Source organism: Stigmatopora nigra, chromosome 17 (genome assembly GCF_051989575.1).
Source record: "Stigmatopora nigra isolate UIUO_SnigA chromosome 17, RoL_Snig_1.1, whole genome shotgun sequence".
NCBI classification, from domain to species: domain Eukaryota; kingdom Metazoa; phylum Chordata; class Actinopteri; order Syngnathiformes; family Syngnathidae; genus Stigmatopora; species Stigmatopora nigra.
Window position 1 is genome coordinate 8,984,562 of NC_135524.1, and position 27,939 is coordinate 9,012,500.

At 39.4% G+C, this 27,939-nt stretch overlaps 1 protein-coding gene across 1 annotated transcript in view; it reads left to right on the plus strand.

The window, feature by feature from the left end:
* The first annotated feature begins 235 nt into the window (after nucleotides 1-235).
* The window catches only part of trabd2a (TraB domain containing 2A), a 54,175-nt gene continuing 26,471 nt past the window's right edge, over nucleotides 236-27,939 (plus strand). The window contains exons 1-2 of the mRNA XM_077737248.1: nucleotides 236-716; nucleotides 3,077-3,637. Of these exons, the coding sequence (XP_077593374.1) occupies nucleotides 603-716; nucleotides 3,077-3,637 (675 nt within the window). The 5' untranslated portion in view covers nucleotides 236-602. The remainder of the gene's footprint in view (nucleotides 717-3,076; nucleotides 3,638-27,939) is intronic.

Below are 27,939 nucleotides of genomic sequence, written 5' to 3' on the forward strand. Positions count from 1 at the left end.
GGACACCAGTTATTTTTGTTTTTGAATGACCAAAAGTAGTCATTACCCAATAAAGGGTTAACCATTGAACGCTATTGGGGCTGAGAATAGGTCTAAGGTTAAAGTAAGGTTAGAGGGTGTGTTCGTTTGCGCGTGCGTAAGGAGGTCGTGTGGGCGTTGGGGGTGGTCAGGGGACACAGGGGGTCGATCCCTGTCAGCAATGATGCTCGTGCACGCGCACAGCGGAGATGCCGACCCACAGATGCAAATAAAAAGTCGGACTGATTGGACGCGCGATTCCATTCAGGTCTGTCTAACTTTTCAATGTATGGTCCGCTGGGACGAGCGCGTTTTACGCAGCAGCTTTGCGCAAGAGGAGGCCACACGGAGAGAAGAGGTCTGACAAGCGGACGATGTGATGTGACCCCCACCCGTGGAAGGAAAAGGAAAAACCCCACCAAATGACCAGCACCGCTGCGCCCGAGTCCCAGTGCGGGCTCAGTGCGTGAGCATGACCGCTTTGTTTGGCGTGGCCGCGTGGAGCCCACGACGCTCCGATTCACTCATGCCATCAGTGGAATAGTAGTTACGAATACTTTTTTTGGGGAGGGGGGCAAAGAGTCATGATGATGAGTGGAGACCCGAGCGCACTGATCTTTTACTGTCTGGTTCTTTTAGTCCGAGGAGACCCGTGGAGGATCAGACCGGAGTCAGGCAACTGTGAGCTCAACAAGAAAGTAAGTGGAATGGATGGATGGATGGATGAATGGATGGATGGATAGATGGATGGTACAGGTACATTAAAAAAATGATGGATGGACAGGTAGATATAAAAAGCACAAAAAACCTCAAAAAGAAATAGGGCGACATTCTTTTCAAAACTGAAATACTGCAGAAGGTATAAAATTTTACACTTTGTCAAGTGCATCAACAAAAAAAAATAGCTTTCTCAATATGTTATGGAAGTTAAAGGGTCAGGCTGACTCCAGTTATGTTTCATACAGTAGGAGTGTTTTAAGTGTACTGATCACATATGAGAGCTTTAATATTACTTTAAATTGACTGGATTTGTGTAGTGTTAAAAACAGTTCTTAAAAAGCAAAAGAACATGATTACTTTTTGAATATATGCTTCAAACAATATCATGAATATAGTAAATATAAGTATGTATATGTATATATATATATATATATATATATATATGTATATATATATATATATATATATATATATATATATATATATATATATATATATATATATATATATATATATATATATATATATATATATATATATATATATATATATATATATATATATATATATATATATATATATATATATATATATATATATATATATATATATATATATATATATATATATATATATATATATATATATATATATATATATATATATATATATATATATATATATATATATATATATATATATATATATATATATATATATATATATATATATATATATATATATATATATGGCAACTCTAAGGTAGTCTGGCAAGTCATTGCGTGATTGTGCCTGAATTGGCGTGTTCGACTGGCAACTCATTAGAAATGATGCACAATAGACAAGAAACTAAAATTCTAACTTCTGTATTACGTTCACAAATAGATATGGTGCCAATCTGATCACACATTTGGAAATTCGAACCCAAGAGATCCTTTTCAGAGAGAGTAAGGGAACAGTTTTTAAAAGTTTTTAAAAAGTATTAACTGCATTAACTGATGAAGATAGACGCCCAATCCATTGTTACTGGAAGGAGGGAAAGTGTTGATCGAAACGGATTGAAAAGAAAAAAATGCAGTAATGTCTATCAACGACATTAAAAGAGCTAAGGGCTTCAAGCAACAAAAATAATATTACAGAAAATATAAATACAGTACAATACTGAGGAAAACTATTTGAAGGGAATCTTATGTGACAACACTGATGTAATCTTTCTTTACACGCCTCATTCAAATATATTATTAAAAATGAGGCTGGGTGTAAGTGGATGTCTAATTCATAAATGCTCTACTGACAGCATATTTGCTGAGTTCAAGTGCTTTAGAAAATAAGTAGAAGCACATTGCAGCATGTAATATATTAGCTAGCTTTGTATTCAGAATATCCAAGGTGAAGAAAAGGCTACTACGGCTCATCTAGAAATTACACTGCTTGTAGCTCTGATGTAGATAGGTCACCACAATGAGAAGATTTCAGGTCAATATCTACCGGTTGATTTTCGTCAAAGAATTTGGGCGGCAAGCAGATAGAGGACATTACGAGAGCGGGCCGCCTGACGCCTGATGGTGTGAGGGTTCACTCGCCTGACATTGGTGCTGGTAGGTGTGGGCTCGATTCACGCTGGTGGTGGTGGTATGATTGTGAGTGCAAATGGTGCCAATATGACTGACTGGCGACCAGTCTTGGGTGTAGTTTGCCTTTTGCCCAAACTCAGCTGGGATAGGCTCCAGCAACCCCTGGAACCCATACAAAAATGTGCGGTACGTATAATGAATGAGTTAATTAATTAAAGTACGAGAGCTCTTACGAGAACACGCCAATTCAGGCACAATCACGCAATGACTTGCCAGACTACCTTAGAGACACGTGTCTCTTGTTGTCCCACTGTCAATAATTTCTCAGCCACCTGTGACTAAAAAATGGTTAAGGGAAAGCTTTGTTTTCCATAGTTTTATCACAAAACAAATAATAACATTTAAATTATCGGATCATTACAGAACATGTTTTTTTTAATAAGGACATTACAAGCTCATAAAGTAACGTAAATAAATATTTGATCTGTTCATGAAAATAAAAAGTATGGACGGGCTCTGTGATCCTCGTCGAGAAGGTGGATTGTTTGGAAAGAAAACCAGGGTTTTTATTTTGTATTTGTGGTAAAATTCCTTGTCATGCCGTCCGTAAAAAAAGGGGTCATGTGTCTAGCCTATGATGACATCTGCCACCTCGTTATCATTTTTGCTAGTGGTGAAATTTGTCAGTTTTATTAGTATGCATTAGAATGCCTATGATATTACTTCTACCACATGAGAAAATATCACATGTTTTCTCCCTGCAGCAAACTGACTTAAACTCCTTCTTATGGACGATCAAACGAGACCCTCCCTCATATTTCTACGGCACCATCCATGTTCCTTACACTCGTGTGTGGGACTTCATCCCAGAGAACTCCAAGTTGGCCTTCCAGGAAAGCAACATTGTCTACTTCGAGCTGGACCTAACCGATCCTTACACCATCTCCGCCCTGACCAGCTGTCAGCTGCTCCCTCAGGGCGAGAACCTGCAGGACGTTCTACCTAGAGACATTTACCGCAGACTCAAACGGCACCTGGAGTATGTAAAACTCATGATGCCTTCATGGATGACGCCAGACCAGAGAGGGAAGGGACTCTATGCGGACTATCTCTTTAACGCCATCGCTGGAAATTGGGAGAGGAAGCGTCCTGTTTGGGTCATGTTGATGGTAAACTCTCTTACGGAGGCGGACATTAAAACTCGAGGAGTGCCGGTTTTGGACTTGTACCTGGCCCAGGAGGCTGAGAGAATGAGGAAGAGGACAGGAGCTGTTGAGAAAGTGGAGGAACAGTGTCATCCCCTCAACGGCCTCAATTTCTCCCAGGTAAGTGTAAAGACACATATACAGTAATCCAGTGGCGGGCTGTGCATTTCACACTTAGGCCTTCAGTAGTGCTGTGTGTGAATCAATCCAACCCTCAATAAGTATTTTATGGCTATAAAACCTTTAATGCAGCTACAGATGCGACAAATATATAAAAAGAATCAATAATAACCTAAAAAATAGAAATATTATTTTGGAAAATAGACACATTTTACTCACCAAAAATTATTCTTATTTATACATAAAATGCAGCCTCCTTTCTTTTCTCAAAAAGATTTCAGCGATGGGAGTTGTGACCGGTGTTTCAGGTTTTTGTACAAATATGCTTTTATACAACCACATGACACTGTCATAATGATTGCCAAATGCAACGGCTCCTGAACCCGTTATTGCAAACTCTGTACAATACTGAAGATCTCGTGCAGATTTCTTAAAGTAATACCACATTCTTCATTCTCTTCCTCGTCATTGTCCTCCTCCTCTTCTTCCTTACTCCCAGAGGGCATCATTTCGACAAGATCCTCATCAGTTGTGAGGGTTGAGTGGCACTCGAGCAGTGTGTTCATGTCCTCCCCTGTCATGCCAGCTTCACGGCTTTATGTACGGCATAAATCCCTAATAATCCTGGTTCATTTTCTTATTGGTTACAAGCAGTGGGCCCGGCTTCGTGGTCCCTCCTGCTTGTTTAGAACCAAAAGACAATTGTTGCGCTATTAAAAAAAGCGACGGACCTGAGTTCAAATCCAGGTCATTCCACCTGTGTGGAGTTTGCAGGTTCTCCCCGGGCTTGCATGGCTTTTCTCTGGGAACAGCCGGTTCCCTCCCACATTCCAAAGAGATGCATGGTAGGCTGATTGGGCATTCTGAATTGCCCCTAGGTATGAATGTAAGCGTGAATTGTTGTGTGTCTTCGAGTGCCTTGCGATTGGCTGGCCATAAATTCAGGGTGTCCCCTGCCCCTGGCCAAAAGTCAGTGACCCTAGTGAGGATAAAGCGGTTAAGGAAATGAGATGAGTTCAGATATAAAATGTTTTTACCTCATTATTCAATTTATTATTCTATAGTGACATTACACTTGATAGGTGACATTCGACACACAAGTTTGTTGAAAGGGGTTAGGGCAGTTGTAAACAATACTAATGCAAATACATTACAAAGCTAATGTTTATTCATACAAATCTTATTGTAGTGTTAAATTGGCTTTCAGTCATATAATCAACTTCAACATGGCAATAAAATATATATATATATATATATATATATATATATATATATATATATATATATATATATATATATATATATATATATATATATATATATATATATATATATATATATATATATATATATATATATATATGTATATGTATATGTATATGTATATATATATATATATATATATATATATATATATATATATATATATATATATATATATACATATACATATACATATACATATACATATACATATACATATACATATACATATACATATACAAATACATATACATATACATATATATAGCTGCAACGGCTTCAAGCTCAAGGATGCGTTATTGGTGATCCAATAAGCGGGCCTGCTGGATATTGTTAGTCATTATTCATAGTGTAAGAAGCAATGATGATGCACTCAAGGTATGTATTGTGTCGAATGAGCCGGAATGCATGGCGGGTGTCACCTGATATATCGATGGGCATCATGCATTTCCCACTTTTGTACTTGGTAGCTTTGTTCAGTTTTTGCATGTGACGGTGAAGCCTCACTCACAAATTAATTCCACTTTCAATATAATTGACAAAGACTAAATAAACAGATTAAACTTCAGCAAAACCGAATGACGGGTGTCACCTGATATATCGATAGCATCATGCATTTCCCACTTTTGTACTTGGTAGCTTTGTTCAGTTTTTCCATGTGACGGTGAAGCCTCACTCACAAATTAATTCCACTTTCAATATAATTGACAAAGACTAAATAAACAGATTAAACTTCAGCAAAACCGAAGTTGCCACGTTCTACCCTTAGCTTGTTTGAGTGGTAAAAGGTGTGGTGTTAATAATCAGCTGTGCAAACATTCAGCCCCGCTCCACCTCTTTTGTTATGATGGAAAAATGGATCCTAATGGTTCAGGACTAAAATCACCCTGAAAAAGAGGCACCTTGTTACCCAAAGCAGAGGCACACTTGAGTCTCCTTGTCCGCCTGCCTGTCTGTCTGCGCCCTCCGCTGACCTTAACAGTCTTACAAACATCTCACTAAGGCTTGAGTCCCTACAGAGTCATGTTGCCCATTATTGAGGAATTTCAGCTAATGCTGGTCGGAGCTGAGGGGATTATACACCACCATTTACGCTAACACCCAGAAGCTTTAAGTACTGTTATTTTAAAGCGGGCTTTGCTGGCCCTCACCATATAATTCTCTTCCTCAAACCACCCAGCAATATTTGAATTTGGATCGTCTGTGGCAAAAACCGCTACGTAATGAAAGAAAAAAAAGACATCATTTCTGTAGGTTGAGTTGATTGGCTTTTCACTGCTTTTTAAAAACAATGTTTTGTAATGTCTTATTCCAGCTGATGCAGCATTTACCTCTTGGAGGAGTGGAAATTGTTATGTTAATTTCCTTGAAGAAGATCTTTAGTGGCCCACAACTATGCTTAAATGATTGAAAACTTTACCGTCATCTTTACCTCACCCTCTTGCTATCGAGACAGTGAAATTTCCCAAATACGGGATTAATTAAGTTATCTAATCTAATCTAATCTAAATAGGTTTTAATAAAAAAATGATGACTTCACAGATCCATAACTATTGAAATTCATTCATGTTCGCCTCTTGACTCTACAACCAAGGAACTAATAATTTCTCATCTCATTTTCTGAACCGCTTAGAGTCGCGGGGGTTGCTGGACCTTATCCCAGAAAACTATGGACAGGCGGGGGACACCTGAATTAGTGGCCGGCCAATAACAGAGCACATGGAGACGGACAACCATTCATGCTCAGGCTCAAACCGCCTATCCTGCATATTTTTGGGATGTGGGAGGAAACCAGAGTACTCTGGGGAGAATATGCAAACTCTATACAGTGACCCGCCTGTGATCTAACCCTCGACCACTGAACTGTGAAGATGACATGCTAAGCACTCGCCCACCGGGCTGCATGGTATGTCAAATTGATGTTAAATATTATGGATAAAGACAGCCTTGTGGTGTAGAGGTTGTCTCGTCTTACTTCGGTGTGGGCAGGCGCAGGCTCGATTCCCGCTAGTGGCGGTATGATTGTGAGTGCGTGTGGTCGTTTGTCTCTCTGTGTGCCCTACGGCTGACTAGTGACCAGTCTAGGGTATAGTCAGCCCGTCACCCAAAGTCTGATAGGTTAGGCTTTCGAGGATCTGCGGTATGGAAGATGAATGAAAGAATGTTATAGATCAGAGGTGTCAAACTCGTGTTGCTTCGCGGGCCACCTTAGCGTCAACTCCATTTCGTGTGGGCTGGACCATTTTAGATCTAATATTTAAAATCTGAAAAACTCCCAAGTTTCTGTTCGTTTGACCTTTATTTGTTACAGAGTTTGCACATGTTATCATATCATTTTCCGAACCACTTTATCCTCATTAGGGTCATGGGGGGTGCTGGAGCCTATCCCAGCTGACTCCGAACCAGATGTGGGGGACACCCTGAATCGGTGGCCAGCCAATCGCAGGGCACAAGGAGACAGGCGACCATACACACCAATACCTAGGGGCAATTTAGTGTGTCCAATCAGCCTACCATGCATATTTTTGGATTGTGGGAGGAAACCAGAGTACCTAGAGGAAACTCACGCAGGCCGGGGAAGAACATGCAAACTTCATACAGGTGGATGTGACCTGGAATTGAACCCAGGACCCCAAAGCTGTGAGACTGACACGCTAACAACTTGCTCCACAGCTTTAACATGTTTGTTTGTGTGCTTAATGCAGCTTTATTCTTAGCTGGTCATTATGGGCCAATGTAAGTCATGGTCTGGGAGTTTCCAAATATTTCATAAAAAGTTTTGGATTGGATCGGATAACTTTATTCATCCCGTAATCGGGAAATTTCTTTGTTGCAATAGGAAGAGGGTGAGGATGCAGGAATAGGAAAGGCATTATACACAAATGGGTACTTAATAGTAAGTTAATAAATAAATACATGAATAAATATATAAATAGGTAACTGTGTTGGTGAGATATATATATACATACACATACATATATATACAAGCACATCTACACTGTATCCGAATTCAGGAGGTCCTAACCCACAGCCTTTTTTCATTTTTAAAGGGTTTCATGACAGTATCGGGATTGTGTATGAAATGTGTCTCCACCTTTGCCAATCAACTTAAAGCCTGGCTGGTAGACGAACAAAATTGCTAGCGTTAACTGTGTGTGTGTGTGTGTGTGTGTGTGTGTGTGTGTGTGTGTGTTTGTGTGTGTGTATGTGTATGCATGCGTGTGTGCGTATGTGCATGTGTTTGTGTGTATATGTTTCATCGTTTAGCCTATACAAAGGACTAATGATGGAAATTAATCTACATCATTCATCTTACATATTTACATATATATATATTAATTAACATGAATATAAATATGTTCATGAATATGTGCTATCCCTTATTAAATAAATCAAACTCAAACCTAGTGAAAAGGCAGCTGTTTCGCTTTACTTAGTGACATGCGGCTGAACACGTACTAAATACAGCACTGTAACCACCACAGACTCCGTCTCCCCTTTGTGAGAATAGTTGCTATCATACTTTCCTCAAATTAGAATGTGAGGTCAGAAGGTTTTCTGTGTAGATTGCGCAGGAGACGCGTGGAACGCAAATGGACCGAATCGCTGGTCTTTTCTTCCATTTCCTCGACATTGTTTTCATCAACAATCTCCACAACAATCTCAGGAACTTGTGAAGGAAAGCAGAAGTGGCCAATGACAGCGCTTGTGGTCAACATGAGGCGCCTGTGTGCAGATCCTTTTTGGAGAAGATGTTCAAGGTTTCTCTGGAAATAATTTTTTTTCATCGTCTCAGCTATTTCATTTTAACACGTAGTTAAGTAAGATGGTAGAGGTTTCTTTCTTCATTTAGAAGGGAGATATTATCAAGTATTGGGCAGCATATATTTGGTTTACTGGAAAGTGTTCACCACAGACCAGAAGATTACTGTCTGCTCCCTCCCTTTCTCGGTGGAATCAATTCTCCTTGTTTAAGGAAAGCAATGTACATACTTGAGTGCCCAATTCATCCAGGACACTAGCAATTTCAAATCGTAGCCTGTGGCAGATGGTTTAAGACATTAAAAGACAGAACCACAGATTAGAAAAAAAGTTTGTCTCACGAAAGCTTTAATTGCATCGAATCCTACCAGAATGCCATAAGCACTCGGTCATACTACCATTTAGTGCAATTTGTTTATCACCAGGATTCTCTTTTGCAGATTTTGTGACTTTATTTAATGTAAGAAATACTTTTATATTCTTGGCAAACCTTCAAAGACCTGTCATATACACAATACATTTTACAATGACCGTATTTTCACGACTATAAGGCGCACCACATTATAAGGCACACCCTCAATGAATGACATTTTTTTCCATATATAAGGCGCACTGTATTATAAGGCGCACTGTCTATTTTGGAGAAAATTTAAGACTTTTATTAAGTGTGCCTTATAGTCGTGAAAATACGGTAATTGCTATTGACTTCCAGGTATGAAGCACTCACTACACAGTCACCTCTACAGCCAGCCATTGTTGATGTTTTGGATTTTTTTGTATAAAATCTTGCAGTGGGGGAGGAGCTATATGATGGAAGATGTTGTAAACTAAGATGGCATCTGCATATTTAATAGTATTGTTTCAGTTCAGGCGTTTGTGTTTTTTAATATCCCACAGTGGTGGTTTTCCATTTTTGGTTTTCTGTTTTTTCCATATATAAGGCGCACTGGATTATAAGGCGCACTGTCTATTTTGGAGAAAGTTTAAGACTTTTAAGTGTGCCTTATAGTCGTGAAAATACGGTAATATAAACGCATTGCTACTAGTATATTATTATACTAAAAAAATGGAGTAATGGCATAGGATGTGCATGAACTGCATAACCTTTACCATTATCTCTGTATGTAACTGAAACTGTTGTTCAAGTTACTTTTCATTCATTCATATATTGAACTGCTTATCACCACAATGTTCGCGGAGGTGTTGGAGCCGATCCCAGCTGACTTCAGGCACGAGGCAGGTACAACCTGAATTGGTGGCAAGCCAAACACGGGAACTAGGAGACCAATCATGATCACACCGATGGGCAATTTAGTGTTCAACCAGCCTACAAGCATTTTTCTGGAAACCCACTAACAGACATAAAAACCCAGTTTACACACACAGTCACAAAACTTTGCTTGTAGGCGTTTCAGGGTGGAAACGCAAACATTACTGGGAGTGCTGGAGCCTATCCCAGCCAACAAAGGGCACCTGGCAGGGGATACCCTGAATTATTGGCTGGAAGAAAAATATTTGTTCTAATTTAAAAAAAAAATGTAATGTAGTTACTTTGATAATTGATAATCTAGCAGCAACTCAATAATGACTCTTAAGTATTGTATGTCCCTCGATCATAGTCATTTGCTGCTAATTCGTCGGGAACACGCCTTTCCAGTGGTTGGTTTAGTTGGTTTCTTCAGGGTACAATTGTCCCTAATGATGTTTTTTTTTTCGTTGCGTAATGTTTACGAAGATTATTTTTGAGTTGGACTGGCTGAAATCAATGAGATCTTTTGAGAATTCCCTCTTTAAACCTCCGCAAATAATCTTTTCTCAGATCTCTAATCTGACTAAGCATGACTGCTCTTATTCGTGCTCTATGCCCCTTGTCTTTTGAAGAGCGGGCTCCGCGGAGCCCATTACACTAAGTAAGCTTGTTGACGACAACAATGGGTGCATGAAGGCCTCCCCTCTGTGTCCATGTTTTTGGAAAGCCGCATAGCATTCCACGTCTCACTGGAGCAAACCTGCTAATGAAAGTGTTGTTTCTTTCCTGCCATCACTGGGAGTAATGGTGCATGGCGGACGGCATGAATGCAGGTCTATGAGGAATGTTTGAAGCTCATTTGGTCCATTCATGACAAGTAGAAATTGGCAGATTTAAAGCCGAAATGTAGTCTTGAGTCCCGAGAAGAGTCATTAAAGGAGGAAAGGCGTGACTCCATCTGCGCCCAAAAGGCGCCGGGATGTTACCTGCTTATGGGTTGGTGGTGCTTACGCTTCACATCTTCTGATTTTTTACAAAGTGCAGTCTGATGAAATCCTAACAGAAACCAGATTCAACACCCGATTGCAATGCAAGGTCGACTGGCTGAAAATAATGCATCAGCCATAAATGTAGCACATAGTTAAAGGAGCAATTCAAATCCTCTATTGCGCTGATTTGTTATTTGCCATGGACTAAAATGTAATGTCAACAAGCTGGTACTCTTGTGAATATAAATTTGAGAACTGGTTTCAACAGTACTTAGATATTAAATAGTTTTTAGATATTAACCTCTCTCTCTCTCTCTCTCTCTCTCTCTCTCTCTCTCTCTCTCTCTCTCTCCCACACACACAAATCAACAGTGGATATTTAGATATTAAACTCTTGTTGAGAGCTGTATTCAACAGTACTTAATCTCTGTCACCATTGGACTGGCGACCAAAAGACCAGGGTCCAACGGGTACCAATTGTCCGGTGACCAAACGTCAGGCGACCAAACGTCCGGGCGACCAAACATCCGTGGGCGACCAAACGTCTGGGCGACCAAACGTCCGGGCGACCAAAAGTCCGGGCGACCAAACGTCCGGGCGACCAAACGTCTGGGCGACCAAACGTGAGGGCGACCAAACGTCCGGGCGATCAAACGTCCGGCGACCAAACGTCCGGCAACCAAACGTCCGGCCAGGCAACAAAGCTATACTGTTGTCCGGATATGTTTTTCTGCAGGCATTTTCGTAAGGTTTAGATAACTATTCGGACAGATAAGGTCTTGTTTTTTTTTTTAATCAATGATATTTCAATTACGTTTAAAAACTACAACACTACAACAAAATTTTTATATACTGTACGTTTCTTGTCATTCCACAATTGGTTTCTGACTGGGTAAAGAGTCCCTACGCGGACAGCGTCTGGAAGAGCGAGCTGTCGCGCTACTCTGATGCTGGCGTGATGACAGTATCTCACACTCGTAGCACGCAGGCAGCCCAAAAAAAGTTATCAAATCCTGTTCCTGTTCTAGTGGGTGATGACACAATGGCTCATATTTGCACTGAGGCTAAAAGCAAATCCATTGGAATTTAAGTGAAACATGACAACTCAGCCAGATCATTATCTGCTTTCTCCAGGTTCAAATGACAACTTTATTTTCAGGGAGATATTTTTGCAGTAAGACAAACTCAAGCAAAATATTTCCACACGTGAATTTGGAACGTGACATCTGCTAAACGTATTGTCTATGAATTAGAGCTGCAACTAACGAGAATTTATTTGGTCTAATTGGACTTTTTATGCAATTACATTTAATAACAGTACTAAACAATAGTATAGAATAAACAAGTTAAGTTTATTAGGCATATTTTAATTAAAAATTAAGCCAAAACAAATGACTACTTCCTTCAAAAATAACATTTTCTTACTACTGTACATAAAACCTTTGTTATGTTTAGTTCTGAGCCTGAAAAATTATGCTAAATAACTAAAAAATACTGCTGGTGGTGATAGAAATGGTTAATTAACTACTCCAATATATACTCCTATTTATTAGAACAAAAAAATACTTTATTTATTTTCTATGAACCAAGAATGTATATCCATTACTAATAACAAAATAACTTAAATCAATGTGAAAAAGTGCATTATGGAACTCTGTGATCTAAAGATTATGAGCTTTACACATTACAAACTGATGCATTTGCAACGGAAGGTGTCATTAGTCTATATAATGACAAATTTAAACTTTATTCAAAAGAGGGAAGCTAGCCTCTCCTCATTTTGATTAATGGCAGATTCGAAGCAACATTTAAGTGCAAACTGCCACCTACTTTACAAGAGTGTGAACTATCTGTTCCTCTACTTTGATTTTTCCCTCATGCGTTTGAGTATTGAGTGCACTTGCAAATAGTTGCCAGCAATAATCGATAATCAAATATGTTGGCAACAAATGTAATTATTGATTTTTATTGATTACTTGTTGCAGCCTTACTATAAACATAGATTCCATTTACAACCGTAACATTTCTACCCCTTTCTCTCAATTTACTAATCTGGCACACCAGATTGATTGTTCTATATTTTCCATAAATGACTCAGGAAAAGATCCAATTAACACATTTCTCCAAAACTGAGAGGCAGACATCCTAACTATTCAGTTACCTGCTCTACAATAAAAAAATATGTTTAAAATTGAAAGCCTTTAATGGAAATGAATGGGAACTGACAGAAATATAATTTTGCAGGATTTAACTAGTTTGAGAAAAAGAAATTAACAATGTTACTGATGAATAAACTTGTCTAAGGAGACATATAGCTTCAACATATATGATCATAAAGATAAAAAAATATCATTCTGTATGAACTTACAATTATATGAATTTATTCTGTTGTCTCATAACATTAGATGCAAAATGTAATAGTTTCACCACAAACCAGATATAAGGCAACTAAGTGACTAATCCTACTCATCCTACAAATAATTAAACCAGAGATACTGGGCCTCTTCTCTTATCTACAAATAACTTCTGTTATTTAAATGGGAATGCAACTCTATTTTGTCAGCATTTGTTTATATTAGGCATCTAATTTGTAACTACGACTTGCTAATTCCAGACTGATTACCCTTAGTTTTTCTCATAACAATGGTTTGGAGGCTTAAACCCATTCAGCTTGTAAAAATCTTTACGTAAGTAACAATAGAGAAACTGACTAAACAAATTGAAATGAGCACAGTAATTACTCTACATTTCTCTCATGCTTTAACAGACAATAACTTGCATTAAACTCAAAATGAGGGGGAATACTGTTAGTGACGCTAAAGCGTTGTTGAAATGCCAAAACATTTTCATTTTAAAGAGTTAAAACCAAATGTTCTACATCGTTGTTTCGTCTACATGCAGTTGTTTGTCCTGCCGTAGATTTCGGAACTATCCACTAAGATCCTCAGCCATTAATTTTCCTTTTTTAGTTTATAAATTATATAGTCAACTCAAACTTATTCCCCAAATTACTTGTCCTATTTCATTAGCAAAGAAGATGGCTTTGCTAACATGAATGGCATTCACAGTTATACAGAGGAAACATTTACAAAACGGGCTGTAGGTTGCTACACTGGATTTATACTTAGAGGAAAATCTACAGTAATCTCAAAGCAAACATGCACCAAGAGTTGGTTCCCCTCTCTATTTCAATGCAAACAAAGGTTTATTTACACAGCATCATGCGTCAACTATATTCATTTTTCTTGTTTACTTAGTAGAAATGCCAAAATAATGCCAAAGTCAGGTAGGTGAGTTTGTTTAATGTCTAGTGCTTGTAAAGGCTCTGTAGGTGGCTTTGCGCCCTCTGACAAGACTGACAAGCAGACTGGAAAATGGCAGTGGAGGCTTTTATTATTTTATTAGGTGTATTTTTTTTGTGGTGATTACTTTGGTGATCAGGGGTTAATTAAACATTGAGAGAATTGTGCATAGTTCAAAATATGAGGAAAAAATCTCTAACTGGAATGTAAAATCCATCATTTGTTTAATTTGGGTTACAAAATGATGGGACATTTATTATAAAACAAGTTTGAATATTAATTCTAAAGACAGACACGTTCTGGTGAAATGATTGCGTGGGTGTGTTTGTGTGTGTGTGTGTGTGTGTGTGACCCTGTTAAACCATAACATTTGCCCACTCTTTGTAAAACAATAGATAATTTGTCTTGTTTTAATTATTTTTCTCAGACTTTTTCTCGTAACTATTCTAATTTTTGTTGGCTCGTACAACTATAACAGTTTTTTTTACTCCCGCTCTCTAAAAGAATAGGTGATATGTCTTGTTTTATTTTATTTTTTTATCAGACATGTTTTATTGTGACTATTTTTACTCCTTATTTTCTTTTGGTCCGTGTATCAAAACACAACACTTTCAGGATAAATGTTGTGATTAAGAAACTTTGCTTAAGAAGTTATCTAAGGAAGGCCAAAAATTATTCATTCATTGATTTTCGGAACCACTATTCGTAAAACACAGTTGCGGGGTGTTCTGGAGCCTATCCCAGCCAACTATAAGCACAAAGTGGGGATACCTTGAATTGGTGGCCTGCCAGTTGCAGGATACAAGGAGCATACACGCTGACACTCATACCTAGGGGCAAATTTTCAACCAGCCAATTCTGCATATTTTGGGGATGTGGGAGGAAACTGGAGTATCCAGAGAAAACCCACTCAGTCCCTGGAGAACATGCAAACACCACACAGTGAGGACTCACTTGGGATCGAACACTCGGCCCCAGAACTGTTAGGCTAAGACGCTAACCATGAGGCGCCCAAACGTATCATTGAATTAATAGAAAGAACTATTTGAAAAAAATATGTTTTTGATAAAGAGCAGTTGTAAAATAGTCATTGACTTTAGTACGGGAATGGAACGCGCAAAATAGGAGGAGCTTGTTGTAATGCATCCCAACTTAAATGATGGTTAGATAACATCAGAGGAAGTAGCTGACATCTAATATGGGAATGTTTAGTCAACAGAAGGAAGAAAATCAAATAACGCCTGGTGACATGATACCAGAAGCTCTCCAGAGTAGTAAAGGCACGATGGAAATTCTATCATGGATTCCCTATTAACACACAACCAGTCATCTGTAATTACCCTAACCAGGATTAAAAAAAACTGCCCAAAAATGCACACAAGCACAAACAAGCCTACCCAGACACAAACAATAATAAACACACAAATTACGGATACGGTGGACAAACAGTGTTGTAATTAAAGATGGAACGTTTAGACTTCCTGTAATCAAACCTCAATGAAATGATTTCTTGAGGACATTAACTCATTTGTTGCCAATGATGGTGGTCGGCGCAAAATACATGTTGTGGGAGGCCTCGCAGTAAAAAGCGCCTAGCGATGGGAATTTACGGCCAACTCTCTAGCAAACAATCCTTTTGAGCTGAGTTAACAGGAATAAAATCTCAGTTTTGTAAAGCCAGAATGTGCCTCATTCATTTTAATTGTACAAGGGCTAATTATGAGCTGAATATTGTCGCTATCTACATCGGACCCAACCACCGGTCCGAGGAATGGTACCAGTCTGCAAAGGAAATAAATATATTAATGAGTTAAACTTCACTCATCTCAGGATTTCCAGATCACAAAGACACCAAACCATGGGTCTCAAACCGGTTCTGCAAAGATCCGCAGTGATTCCTGGTCTTTGTTCCAACTGATACAGCGCTAACAGTTTAACACAAGTGTCAGAAACCCAAATTTTTAAATGAACCCTATTGGATGAAAAGAAACAAATACTAATGTGTTTGGTGCGTCAAAAATTACAGTCATACCCCTTCTTACGATTTTTTTTTAATATGCAAACAAGTGACTCAAGATAAGAAAAAGATCCTAGTTACAAAATCCCTCAAAAAGTAAATGCATTTCCTTATCCATTTTATTTTGAACGTGGCACATAGTATGACACACACAGACACGCACACACACAGACAGGGTATACATAAAAGGTCTAAAATGTACTACAAAGTTTACGGCTTTCCGCCCTGATAGAACGGCCATCTAGCTGATAAACACGGGTATTACATCTAGAACAGCCGTGGACGGAGACATTTCAGCGCCGCAGGGCACATTTTCATATGCTTCATTTAACCTAAGACATTAATAAATCATTTCCTTATAATTTTTTCTCATTTTTGTGTTTCCTCACATCTTTCATACAAAATTGGGACACTGACCAATTTTAAAGGGTTTAGTTGGCAGTTGTGTTACGACCATGGAACAAATTAGAGAATTTACATATAAAGTACACCTCTACTTGCGGAATTTTAAATTTACGAAAAAGTCTTGGAATTGATTAATTTCGTAAGTACAAGCACAACTGTATAAAACTTAAAATTGGGGGAACACATGCTGTATGTATCTATTTTCGCCTAATGACCATGTTGGCTTCAAATTGTTCTATGACTCGTCATGTTTCACCTTATGTGGCGCTAAACCTGAAGAAAAAAACAACAACAACAACAACAGTACTCTTACTTCTGGCCAGAGAGTGTCCCCATGCAAACAACTGTCACAGTTGTTGACACCCCAAATGTGACCTGACCACCTATCCAATCAACTATTGTGTTGATTTGTCCAAGTGCAGCTTCTGGAACACCACATGCTACTTTGCCAGATTCTTTTGTAAAAGGCGTAGGGTGTGTAGGGTAGGGGATATGTGGGTAAGCAGGATGTTTTTTTGGGCACCGAATGATTACACGGCAACAAGCGAAAGTGGTGAAGCACAACATAACATCTTCGTGCTCATGGTCAACTTGAAATTCCCAACTACGGAACAAATGAACCAAGTTAACCCGTATGACAAAGCTGTTTTGGTTTTGAGATAAATAGCTTCCCCTAAATGCTCAACATGTCAAAACAATATTCGTTTTGGATTGTTTTTGACAGGCTTTAGTTTTCAAATTAACATTAACCTGATATGCGGTTTAAATATATAAATGTCCCCAAGTCTGCTTGGATTGCTCCATACTGGCCATATTTGTTGCTGGTCTGGTTTCTCTCCAGCTTCTACAGCACTTAGCAGTAATGAGCCAAACCTCGCTGGACTTGAGCCGACGGACTTGAGCCAAAGTTATCCGCCAGCGACCAACACAGTGGTTTAACAGTTTCTGCTGCCGTGTGCAAACGCACCTGTTTTTATTTACTCGGTGGTCTTTATTTACATTTTTTTAATTGCAGGAGCTGCCGTTTTCTGTATGCTATTTGGATGAATGATTCTATAACATGGATCATATTGTCTCCCTTTTCTGTAGTATTTTTTTGCATGTTCAACTGGTGTTTTATAATTTGATAACTGTATGGGTGCAAAGAAGTATTTCTCATCATAATTATAAGCAGTACAATTAAAAATGACTCTGGGCTTCCATTCTATTGGATAGCGGGAGAGTGTATGTAAATGTGTTTAGCTATATACTATGGTATTTGAACTCAACTGACCATAAAACTTCTATGTGTTTAGTGCACATTTTTGGTGGTTTTGTGGAATTTCACAGAGGACCACCACACGGGAGGCATTTGTTGCATCTCCGCAGATGTTTTGACCAGACAAGGAAATGTTTGTAGTGTCACATATTTGTTTTTCAATCATAAAATGTAAATTTCATTTGTATTTTTGTATTCTAAAGAAAGGATAAACAATATAGCATTCATTTTCATTTACATTTGAGGAATAAACATGAATTTACATTCATGGGCCACAGAAAGTAATGTGGCAGGCTAGATCTGCCCACAGGGCTTTAAAACCTGTACTCTAAGCAGCTGTATTTCCAAGATTCAAACGTGTAATCCTAAAGAAGGTTATTTTAAAACCTAATTTTCTATACCATATATTTTGGACTATAAGTCACACCAACCAAATAATACACCAAAGGAAAAAAAAAATTAGAAATCAAAAACAAATCTGCTAATGTCAGTAGTGGTTATCGCGTCGGCCTAGCAGCTCTGGCCTCCTGGGTTCAAATTTAGGTCACATCCACCCGTGTGGAGTTTGCATGTTCTCCCGAGCCATCGTGGGTTTCCTCTGGGTACTCCGGTTTCCTCCCACATTCCAAAAACATGCCTTGTAGACTGATTGAACGCTCTACATCGCCCCTTGGTATGGGAGTGAGTGTGCATCCTGCTTGTGCCCTCCGATCGGCTGGCCACCGATTCAGGGTTTGCCCCGCCTCTGGCCCGGAGTCAGCTGGAATAGGCTCCAGCACCCCCCTCGAACCTAATGAGGATAAAGTGGTTCAGAAAATGAAATGGGTTCACTTCAATATTGAACTATCTGGTTTTGACACATCGGACAAATTCAGCATATTGGGATGTTTCTTGTATTTACCAGTGTGTGGTTGAGAGGTTATGGTTAGTGGTGAACAACCACCACTCAATGGTGCAAGCTGATGGGACATGCTTCTCTGCACCCGAATATATATATTTTTTAACTTTAGTGCTCTGTAACTAAGTAGTTGGCCTCACTGTTCTGAGGCCGAGGGTTCAATCCCATGATACTGGACCTTCCTCTGTGGAGTTTGCATAGACTCCTTGGGCTTGTGTGGGTTTTCTCCGGGTACTTCACTTTCCTCCCATATTCCCAAAACATTTGTGGTAGGATGGTTGAACACTCTAAATGGGCGCTGGGAATGACTGACCGTAAATAGTGTCTGTCTTGATGTGCCCTGCAATTGGCTGGCCACCAATTGAGGGTCTCCACCGCTTGGTGTACAATGTGTTTAGCTGGGATAGGCGCCAGCATCCCCCACAACCCTTGTGAGGATAAGTAGAATAGAGAATGAATGAATGGTACTGTACATGGTTTTTTATGCAATTCACATCGGGATTATTTTTGTTGTTCTTGAACGTTTTCCCTGTCATGAAAGAGTTCAAGACATCGAATACATTTCAATTGTAAAGGTTGGCATTGAGTGATTTTATTTTACTGCTAATGAGAGCAAAAGATCAATTTTGACTATGAGAGATGCAGTTTTCCTTCTATCGCCTTTGGTGGAAGCCAACGAGTGAATATTTATATAAATACATACACTTTAAAACCTCAATTTTTTAGGACCAGGCTCCATTTACGATCACATGATCGTATCTAGAAAATCTCTTGCTGCTACAAAATAGTCTACTGACTGCTGTTGACTTACTCCGTAAATACGACTTATGTGGAAACGAGCATGACAAAGATCAATCTCTGCTATATGACTAATTGTTTTAGACATTGGTGTTTACAATTTATATCCATTCATTTAACTTCACACCAAGATAAATTATCGTATTTTGTCATTGTTTGGCTGGGCCTACGACAAATAATGAAGTGCATTTTTTACGTTTTTCTTTCTGTCTGATCGCCAACATCTTCTTATGCTGTTTTTTTAGGCTATAATCATCTAAAAATCTTGTGTTAACAGATGCCAATTTAGCAAGACGGACATAGAATAAATGCTCAAACACCTTGCCATAGACATGCTCATCTCCCTTTGTTTTTTATTTTACTATTGTTACTTGAACATATGTTTGTTCTTGGTCTCTAATAAAATTAAAAAACTTCCCTCCCTAAAATCTTATACACAGGTGCGACCTATAATCCAAAAAATACAGTACAATACGTATATGAATGGAAAATCCCGTGCTAAATTAGGAGACCACAGTCTGAACTGCGCCATAACAATTGGTGTCCCTGTCATTAACTTGTCCGGCCTCTCTTGTTTAGTCTAAGACGTCAGAAGAGTGATCTCTCGAGCCAAAAGAGTGGCTTCTTCAACATTTTTTCTATGTGAGAGTAACAATCAAAGTCAATTTAAAAATAAAAATAAGGCACGAGTCGTCCAATATCTATATGAAACACAGTGGAACCTTAAAGTTCAATGAGAGAAAAAGGGGGTTGCACTCAAACAACTTTTTGGGGTGTAAGTGAGGAAGGAGAGTATTGTGCGGGTGGTTTAGGGGATTGACATTTCAATCAACACAATCCCCAATACACACTCAAACGTGCACACAGAAACACATGGACCTCAGACCCATTTGGATTGAGGCTGATTCCCTGTGACAGCCTAAATATTTTGGCTGCGTCAGGGCACCAAGGTAAATGCACCCCTCCAAATTGTTTTTACAGGGCAAGAGAGAGAATGATGTTTCTGGTGTCTGGGTGAAGCTAATAGATGGTAACAGAGAGAAGGGAAAAGGGATGACTGGACTCTTCTTATTAAATGTGGTTTGTATATTTGACTGCGGGCCCTGTGGTCACTTTTAAATATGGCCAAAATGTTCACATTCATTGAAAGAGAAGTGAACTCAAAACACACTGGCTGGTGTGTGCTAACATTCCTGTTCATTGAAATAAGGAGCTACATGAAAGATGTCGACATATTTTTTTCATGGCATGGTCTGTAGTGGGAATGTATTGTTATTGACATTGAGCATAGTACACCATATTTTCTTGCATATGCTTATATGCAAGAAAATATGGTATACTATGCTCAATGTCAATACTGCCTTAAAATCATAGAATTTTACAGTTTCTTGAGTATAAGATGACCTTTAATTCACAATTTTCACCTCAATATCGACTGTTTTAATAGCTATTAAAAAGGTGTTATCTTGAAGGGAAAATCGTAAGAAAAAGCATAACACCTAGTATTTCTGAGATTCTGTATGAATCAAAAGCACATTATTTGGGTCAATATCATTAGAAAGTTATTCATTCCTCCGGTAAAGGTTGTTTTTTCTTACTGCAAAACAGAAAATAACTACCAAATACTAAATGTCTATTTGCAGATATCTACTGTTGAAAAGGAATATAGCAATGAACGCTGTAAGTCTTGTGCGCATATAAGCCGTACACTTGATTCAGTCATAATTATTGTAGTTATGAATATGGCGTATATGCGAGAAAATACTGTATGTTGAATATTATTGAAATTAAGAAAAGTGACTTATGGATTTCGTACAGAATTTGAGGGTAAATTATATCTAGGTTGACATTCATAATATGAATTGAACTAGGTATCTACCGAAACTAAGCACATATTTTTTTCATTATTTGTATTGTCCATTTCCCTTAGAAGCGAATGACAACAATGATATTACAGGTTGAAGCCATGTTATGTTGTAACTCAATTGGTAGTTGTTCTTTTTGTGGGATCTAATTTTGAATCACTAGTCCTCCATCATATGTGCAGAGTTCATCATAATCTTTTGTTGGTTACTTACAAGACCTCTGTTGTTCACGATTCAAATCCTGGTGTTGACATTATCCTTATTTTTAAAAAAATGTTCCCAGTTTTTCACAGCTGTTCGTAAATAGCAAACATACCTCAAACATTATTATGACTATAATGTACTCTAGGTTTAAGGTAATAATTATTGTACCCCCTACCTCATTGAGTGGTATTTGTGGCCCGCAAGACAGGCTCAGTCCTCAATCGGATACCTGAAAGTTAGAGGGTTCTGCGGCTGAGATCTACTGTAGCCACTCTCCTTCCTAGTTTGGGGCCTACATCCCCGAGTGCTCCCAATAATACAGGAACCATCCTTGCTGACGGGGTGGCCCAACGGCTGAGTGGTTAGCAGGCTGCCCTCACTGTTCTAGGGTCCTGGGTTCAAATCCAAGTCAATCCACCTGTTGACGTTTGTGTGTACACCCCGAGCTTGCGTGGGTTTCCTCCAGGTAGTCTGGTTTACTCCCAGATTCCAAAGTCATGCATGGTTGGCTGGTTGGACCCTCGGAATTTCTCCTTGGTGTGAATGAAGTGTGAATGGTTAGGCATCTCCTTGTGCCTTGCGATTGGCTCGCTACCAATTCAGGGCGTACAAGTTGTTTCTTAGTTATTTTGTACCACTGTCGTAAAGTGTTAGGGATATTTGAGCTTAGTTGGGTTGGTGGGACAGTTCACCAACAGAGTTTGGTTTTGGTCTCTGCTCAAAGTTGCTTAAAACCACAGAAGGGTATTTTTAATGTCTTACAAGGATCTTACAACCCTGTTGATTTATCCTTCAAATTCATTGAATGTTTTTTTCTCTTCCCTTGATGAAAAGTTAATATTACTAAAAAGGCCATCTTTCACTCCACAGGGGTGGCAATAATCCACAATTATGAAGCATTTCAAAAGACACAAACAATACAACACACATGTGGGTGGGGGCTGCATGTACACTTGGGGCAGAAAGCTAATCTCACTCAGGTGTACACACACTTTGCACGCCCAAATAGACGCACGCACGGTTAAGGGGTCATTAGTGACCCGAGGAATGTAGGGGTCACGTCTTTAAGAGAGAGCTAGCTGATAGAGGGGATGTTTAAGATCAAAGCCCAGTGGAGGGGAGGAAGGGAGAGGGAGAGATGGATGGAAAGAGGCATATGAGGAGAGGGAACGTGCTTGATCAAAAGGGGGCTGAGGCGGGTTGAAATGAAATCATTGCGTGAACGTGTTGCGGGAGACGAGGGGGAGGCCAGGGAAGGCATTAGAAAGGATGTAGGATAAAAGTGTGGAAACAGGATAGCTAACTTAAACAGACCAGTGTGCATGTTTATACGCGTCTGAGTGTTTAAAAGCTGGGGTTTCAGCGAGAAAGCAAAAACGTACTTGCGCCGCGGTGACAGTTTGATCCGGATAAATACACAGTGTCAGTTAAAAAGACGACAAATGAAACGTAGAATGCGATAGCCATTAGCTTCGCAGTTATCTGGTTAAAAATCTGTGATAAAATAGGACCAGCACCCTTGACACCAGTGTAGAAACTGAGGTAATGAATATGATGGGTAAAAAATTTGCACAGGTCTGATTTAGAAATACAATAGCGCCTGATGCAAAAGAACAAAATGTGCTTTGAATAATTAAAGTTATTGGTAAAGACCTAACACAAATGACCTTTGTTTGAATATTATATGGTATATGATATTCAAATTGGATAGTATTGACATTTAAAAATGTCTGAGGACAGCTATTGTGGCTACTTTTGGGAGATATTGCCTCTTGTTTTTGTTGTTCTCCACTATTGATCATTAGAAAAATAAAATTCTGTCTTTTCACTTAATCAAACATGATTCTTTCAACTGGGATGTACTTTGTCAATGTTTTCCTCCTTAATGATGACAAGAGTTTGAACTTTACTTCGGTCAAAATCTATGAGATCGCGTGTGGAGGACGATAGGTAACACATTTTGAATTTGCACACACAAGATGGTAGATATCTAAGAAACAACTTGGACACCTTGAATTGGTGGCCAGCCAATCACAGGGCATATAGAGACGGACAATTATTCACGCACACAACCATATCTAGGGGTAATTTAGAGTGTACAACAAGCATACCTTGCATGTTTTTGGAATATGGGAGGAAACCAAAGTACCCAGAGAAAACCCATGCAAGCCCAGGGAGAACACGGAATCTCAGTGAGGACCGACAAAGCATCAACCCCTCGAGCCCAAATCTGTGAGGCCGATGCTCTAACCACTCACCTACTAGGCCCCCCAAATAAGAAAAAAGACTACAACTCTAGTCAAAACAAAAGGAAAATAAAATCACAAAAAAATTAAGAGTTTTAAATTGGATTGGATTGGATAACTTTATTCATCCCGTATTCGGGAAATTCCGTTGTCGCAGTAGCAAGAGGGTGAGGATACAGAAATAGAAAAGGCATTTTGGACAAAAATAGATAGGTAATAAGTTAATAAATAAATACATGAATAAATATATAAATAAGTAACCCTGTTGCTGATATATATATATATATATATATATATATATATATATATATATATATATATATATATATATATATATATATATATATATATATATATATATATATATATATATATATATATATATATATATATATATATATACATTGTAATATTATGAGATTAAATATAAATATTACAAGAATTAAATCATGCAGTCTAATATACCGGGATTATCATCATAATCCTGCTGACCCTTGTGGACAAAAAATTTGGCTGCCCGGCTGCCGCGTGGTTCTGGGTTCATGTGTTCGTTCCAAGGTTGCTCCTTACTGTGTGGAGTTTGCCTGTTTTCCCGGGCATGCATACATTTTCTCCAGTTACTCCGGTTTCCTCCTACATCCAAAGAAAAGGCTGGTTGAACACTCTAATTTGCCCTTAGGTATGAGTGTGATCGTGATTGGTTGCCCGTCTCCTTGTGACCTGGAATTGGCTGGCCAACGATTCAAGGTGTGCCCCGTCTGGTGACCGTAGTTTGCCGGGTTAGATTCTCGTACTTAGGAGAAAACAGTGGTAAAAAATGTTTAAAATGAATGTTATTCAGGGTACGCCGACTTCTTTTTAGGGGATGTACTGATCGGTCTGAAAACAAGATAGCATTTGGCGATGGGCGCTGTTGCACGAAGAAACGCGGTTGCTCTAAATGCAGCGTTAAGACGCTTTCTCCCGTCCGTATGAGTGAACTCAATGTTATCATAATTCAGGAAAAAGTACATTTTTACTCTCTTAAGCTATATGGCGTGAGTCCTTTTTGTTTTTTTTTAACTGCCAAACACTCCAAATCTCTGCATGTGGGAATCCAAGTGTGATGTTTGCCGTGCATGCACAGTCGCACCCCACTCCGTCTCAATAAGAGGGACCATTTCCATGACAATGGACAATTATTGACTTTCATTGGCTCCGTTTGCTTTGATATCAGCAAGGGGTGTGTCTGTGTGTTGGGGCGCTGGCTATGTATGAGAAGAAGGAATGGGGGACCTGATGAAAGGAGCGGGAATGGGAAAGTGCACCCGCTGACCCAGGGTGCACCAACACAAGTAATAGAATCACTGGGAGAAACAAAAACATCATTTGTTAGAGATTTCCTTCTGATTCTGTATCCGTCTTCACTTTCATGTTTGTTTGCTTCCTCTTCATCTCACTCCTTCTATAAACCAACCCCTGTTTTTAGCCGTCATCCTTTTTATCTAGCAAGACTGAGCCCCCCCGTCACCCTCCTTCTCTCTTCACGGCCATAATTTAAGGGGCTGAAAGGCACGGCGAGTGGAGAAAGAGGAGCACGCTGAGGAAAAGAGAGCGAAGACTCCGTAGATGAGGGCCTTCCTTCACGGACATGGCACAGATGTGAGGGGTGTTCTTGTGAAATGAAGTCGGGGAGGGGTGGCGATAGGCTAATTTGCGTAGCATAAAGACGGGGGTCCTTTTCATATGCAGAGCGCCACTTTGATGCGCGGCTGATGAAAGCTGGAGGCAGCGCAAAGGAGAGGAGAGGACAGGGTGACCGAGGGCTTCTTTGTCCGCTGACAAGAAGGCATCTGCTCCATGTCGCCCTCCTCTACCAAGGTTCCCACAAAGGGGCGGCCGAAAGGGAAAAGTGTCATCGAAGGAACTTGAAAGATAGAACGTGAACAAAACAGAAGCTGGTAGTAAGCACCGACACACTGAATTGCGTAAGCAATTCAATGATATTGTGGACAGATCAACTTAATTCCACAGCTGTCAACACCCACCTTCATTTTAAAGAAATGTTCCCACCAACTTCACGTTCTTGTTCTGTGTGAAAGTGTGTGTTGGTGATGAGATCAGAGAGTATACACATTACGGAGAGGTGAGCGATGCTTTCAGTCTTTCTTAAGAACACCCGTGGACCTTCAGTGCGCGGCAGGCGGCAGGCTCACTGGGGTCTTTTTTTTTTTGCCAATCAGTGGCCCAATTTCACTGTCACATGAAAGTGGTATTTCGGCAGTGTTGGATTTTAGGGTTGCTTGCAGTACAAAGTGAAGAATTTGTTAAATACACTTTGGGGGGCCACCCAATATTGCAATGGTTCTTTTGCCTAACTTCATTGTAGGCAGTTTGGGATTCATTCCCACTTGGGGGCAGTATGATTATGAGAGTGAGGGGGTGTCTGTCGTTGTGCCTCATGACTAACGGCCAGTTTCGTCGGATGCCTTTCGCCGGATGTTACCTGGGGTAGGCTCCAGCACCCTACGGCTCTGACAAGAATACGCAGAATTGAAATTGAATTAATTAATATTTTGGGGGTCTATCGGGATCAACTGTTTCTGGAAGATATTAGCAAGAGAACAAAGTGTTATTTTCTTGGCGTACGTTCGTGTCTGACACTATAAGATCGTGACCAGGAACTGAATCGTGATTTTTTCTGTGAATAGGAATAATATCTTAGCATTTTTTTGTATTTACCTTAATAGGATGTGATTCTTAGATTTTTATATTACTTATTTTTGGCACTTTGTGGAGTAGCACCACCAATTTTGTCATACGCTGCTCTGTATGATGACAATAGCCAGAGTTATAATAAATATTCTGCTCATAAAAAGTGAACATGTGGAGATATAATGAGAAATATTAAATTTGACAGAGATGGAGAATTTTATCATCATCAAATATTTTTTTCCAAAGCACAACACATAAAATTACAACCATTACACTATTTACAAACATCCACAAAAATATAACACCATCAGCAAGTGAATATTTTGGTTCATTTTATGATTGAATTGTTAATTGTACAGTTTCACAATAATACTGTTCCATCATCTCTCATCTCATCTCATTTTCGGAATCACTTTATCCTCACTAGGGTTGCAAGGGGGTGTTGGAGCCTATCCCAGCTGACTTCGGGCGGGAGATGGGGGACACCCTGAATAGCCAATCACAAGGCACAGATAGACAAACAACCATTCACGCTCACACTCATACCTTGGGGCACTTTATAGTGTCCAATCAGCCTACCATGCATGTTTTTGGAATGTGGGAGGAAACCGGAGGACCCGGAGTAAACCCGCGCAGGCCTGGGGAGAACATGCAAACTCCACACAGGTGGACCGACCTGGATTTGAAACCAAGTCCCCCATTGTGAGGCCGATGCGCCAACCACTAATCCGACCGGCTGCCCTGTTTCCTACATACATTTCATTAAGGACTACGAACTAATAGGAATAGATGAACTGTGGATATCTTAATTTTTTTTGCGAAACATTAGGTAATGAAATCATTTTGGAAAATATAAATACATTTTTGATTTTCCTAAATGGCTAGTGAAAAATTGCTTATAACATTTGTCTTAACAGTTCTGATAGATTGAGGGTTAATTCCCGGTGGATTCCGAACATCCTCTGTGGTGGAGTTTGCATGCTCTTCTCTGGCTTGCGTGGCTTTTCTCCAAGTACTCCGGTTTCCTCCCACATCCCGAAAACATACTTTATAGGTTTGTTGAGATCTCTAAATTACCCCTATGAATGAGTGTCAGCATGAATGGTTGTTTGTCTGTGTGTGTCCTGCGATTGACTGGCAACCAATTCAGGGTGTTTCCCTGCTTCCCATGGTTGACTGCGATAGGTTCCAGAACAGAGGTGGGCAATCTGGTCCCCGAAGGGCCGATGTGGGTCCAGGTTTTTGTTGCAACCAATGAGATTTCTGCAGAAAACAAGAAGTAGCTGACTGCAAGCCATTAATTTGCGACTTGTAGAACACCCGATTGCTGAAAAGATGTCCGCTTTAAGGGT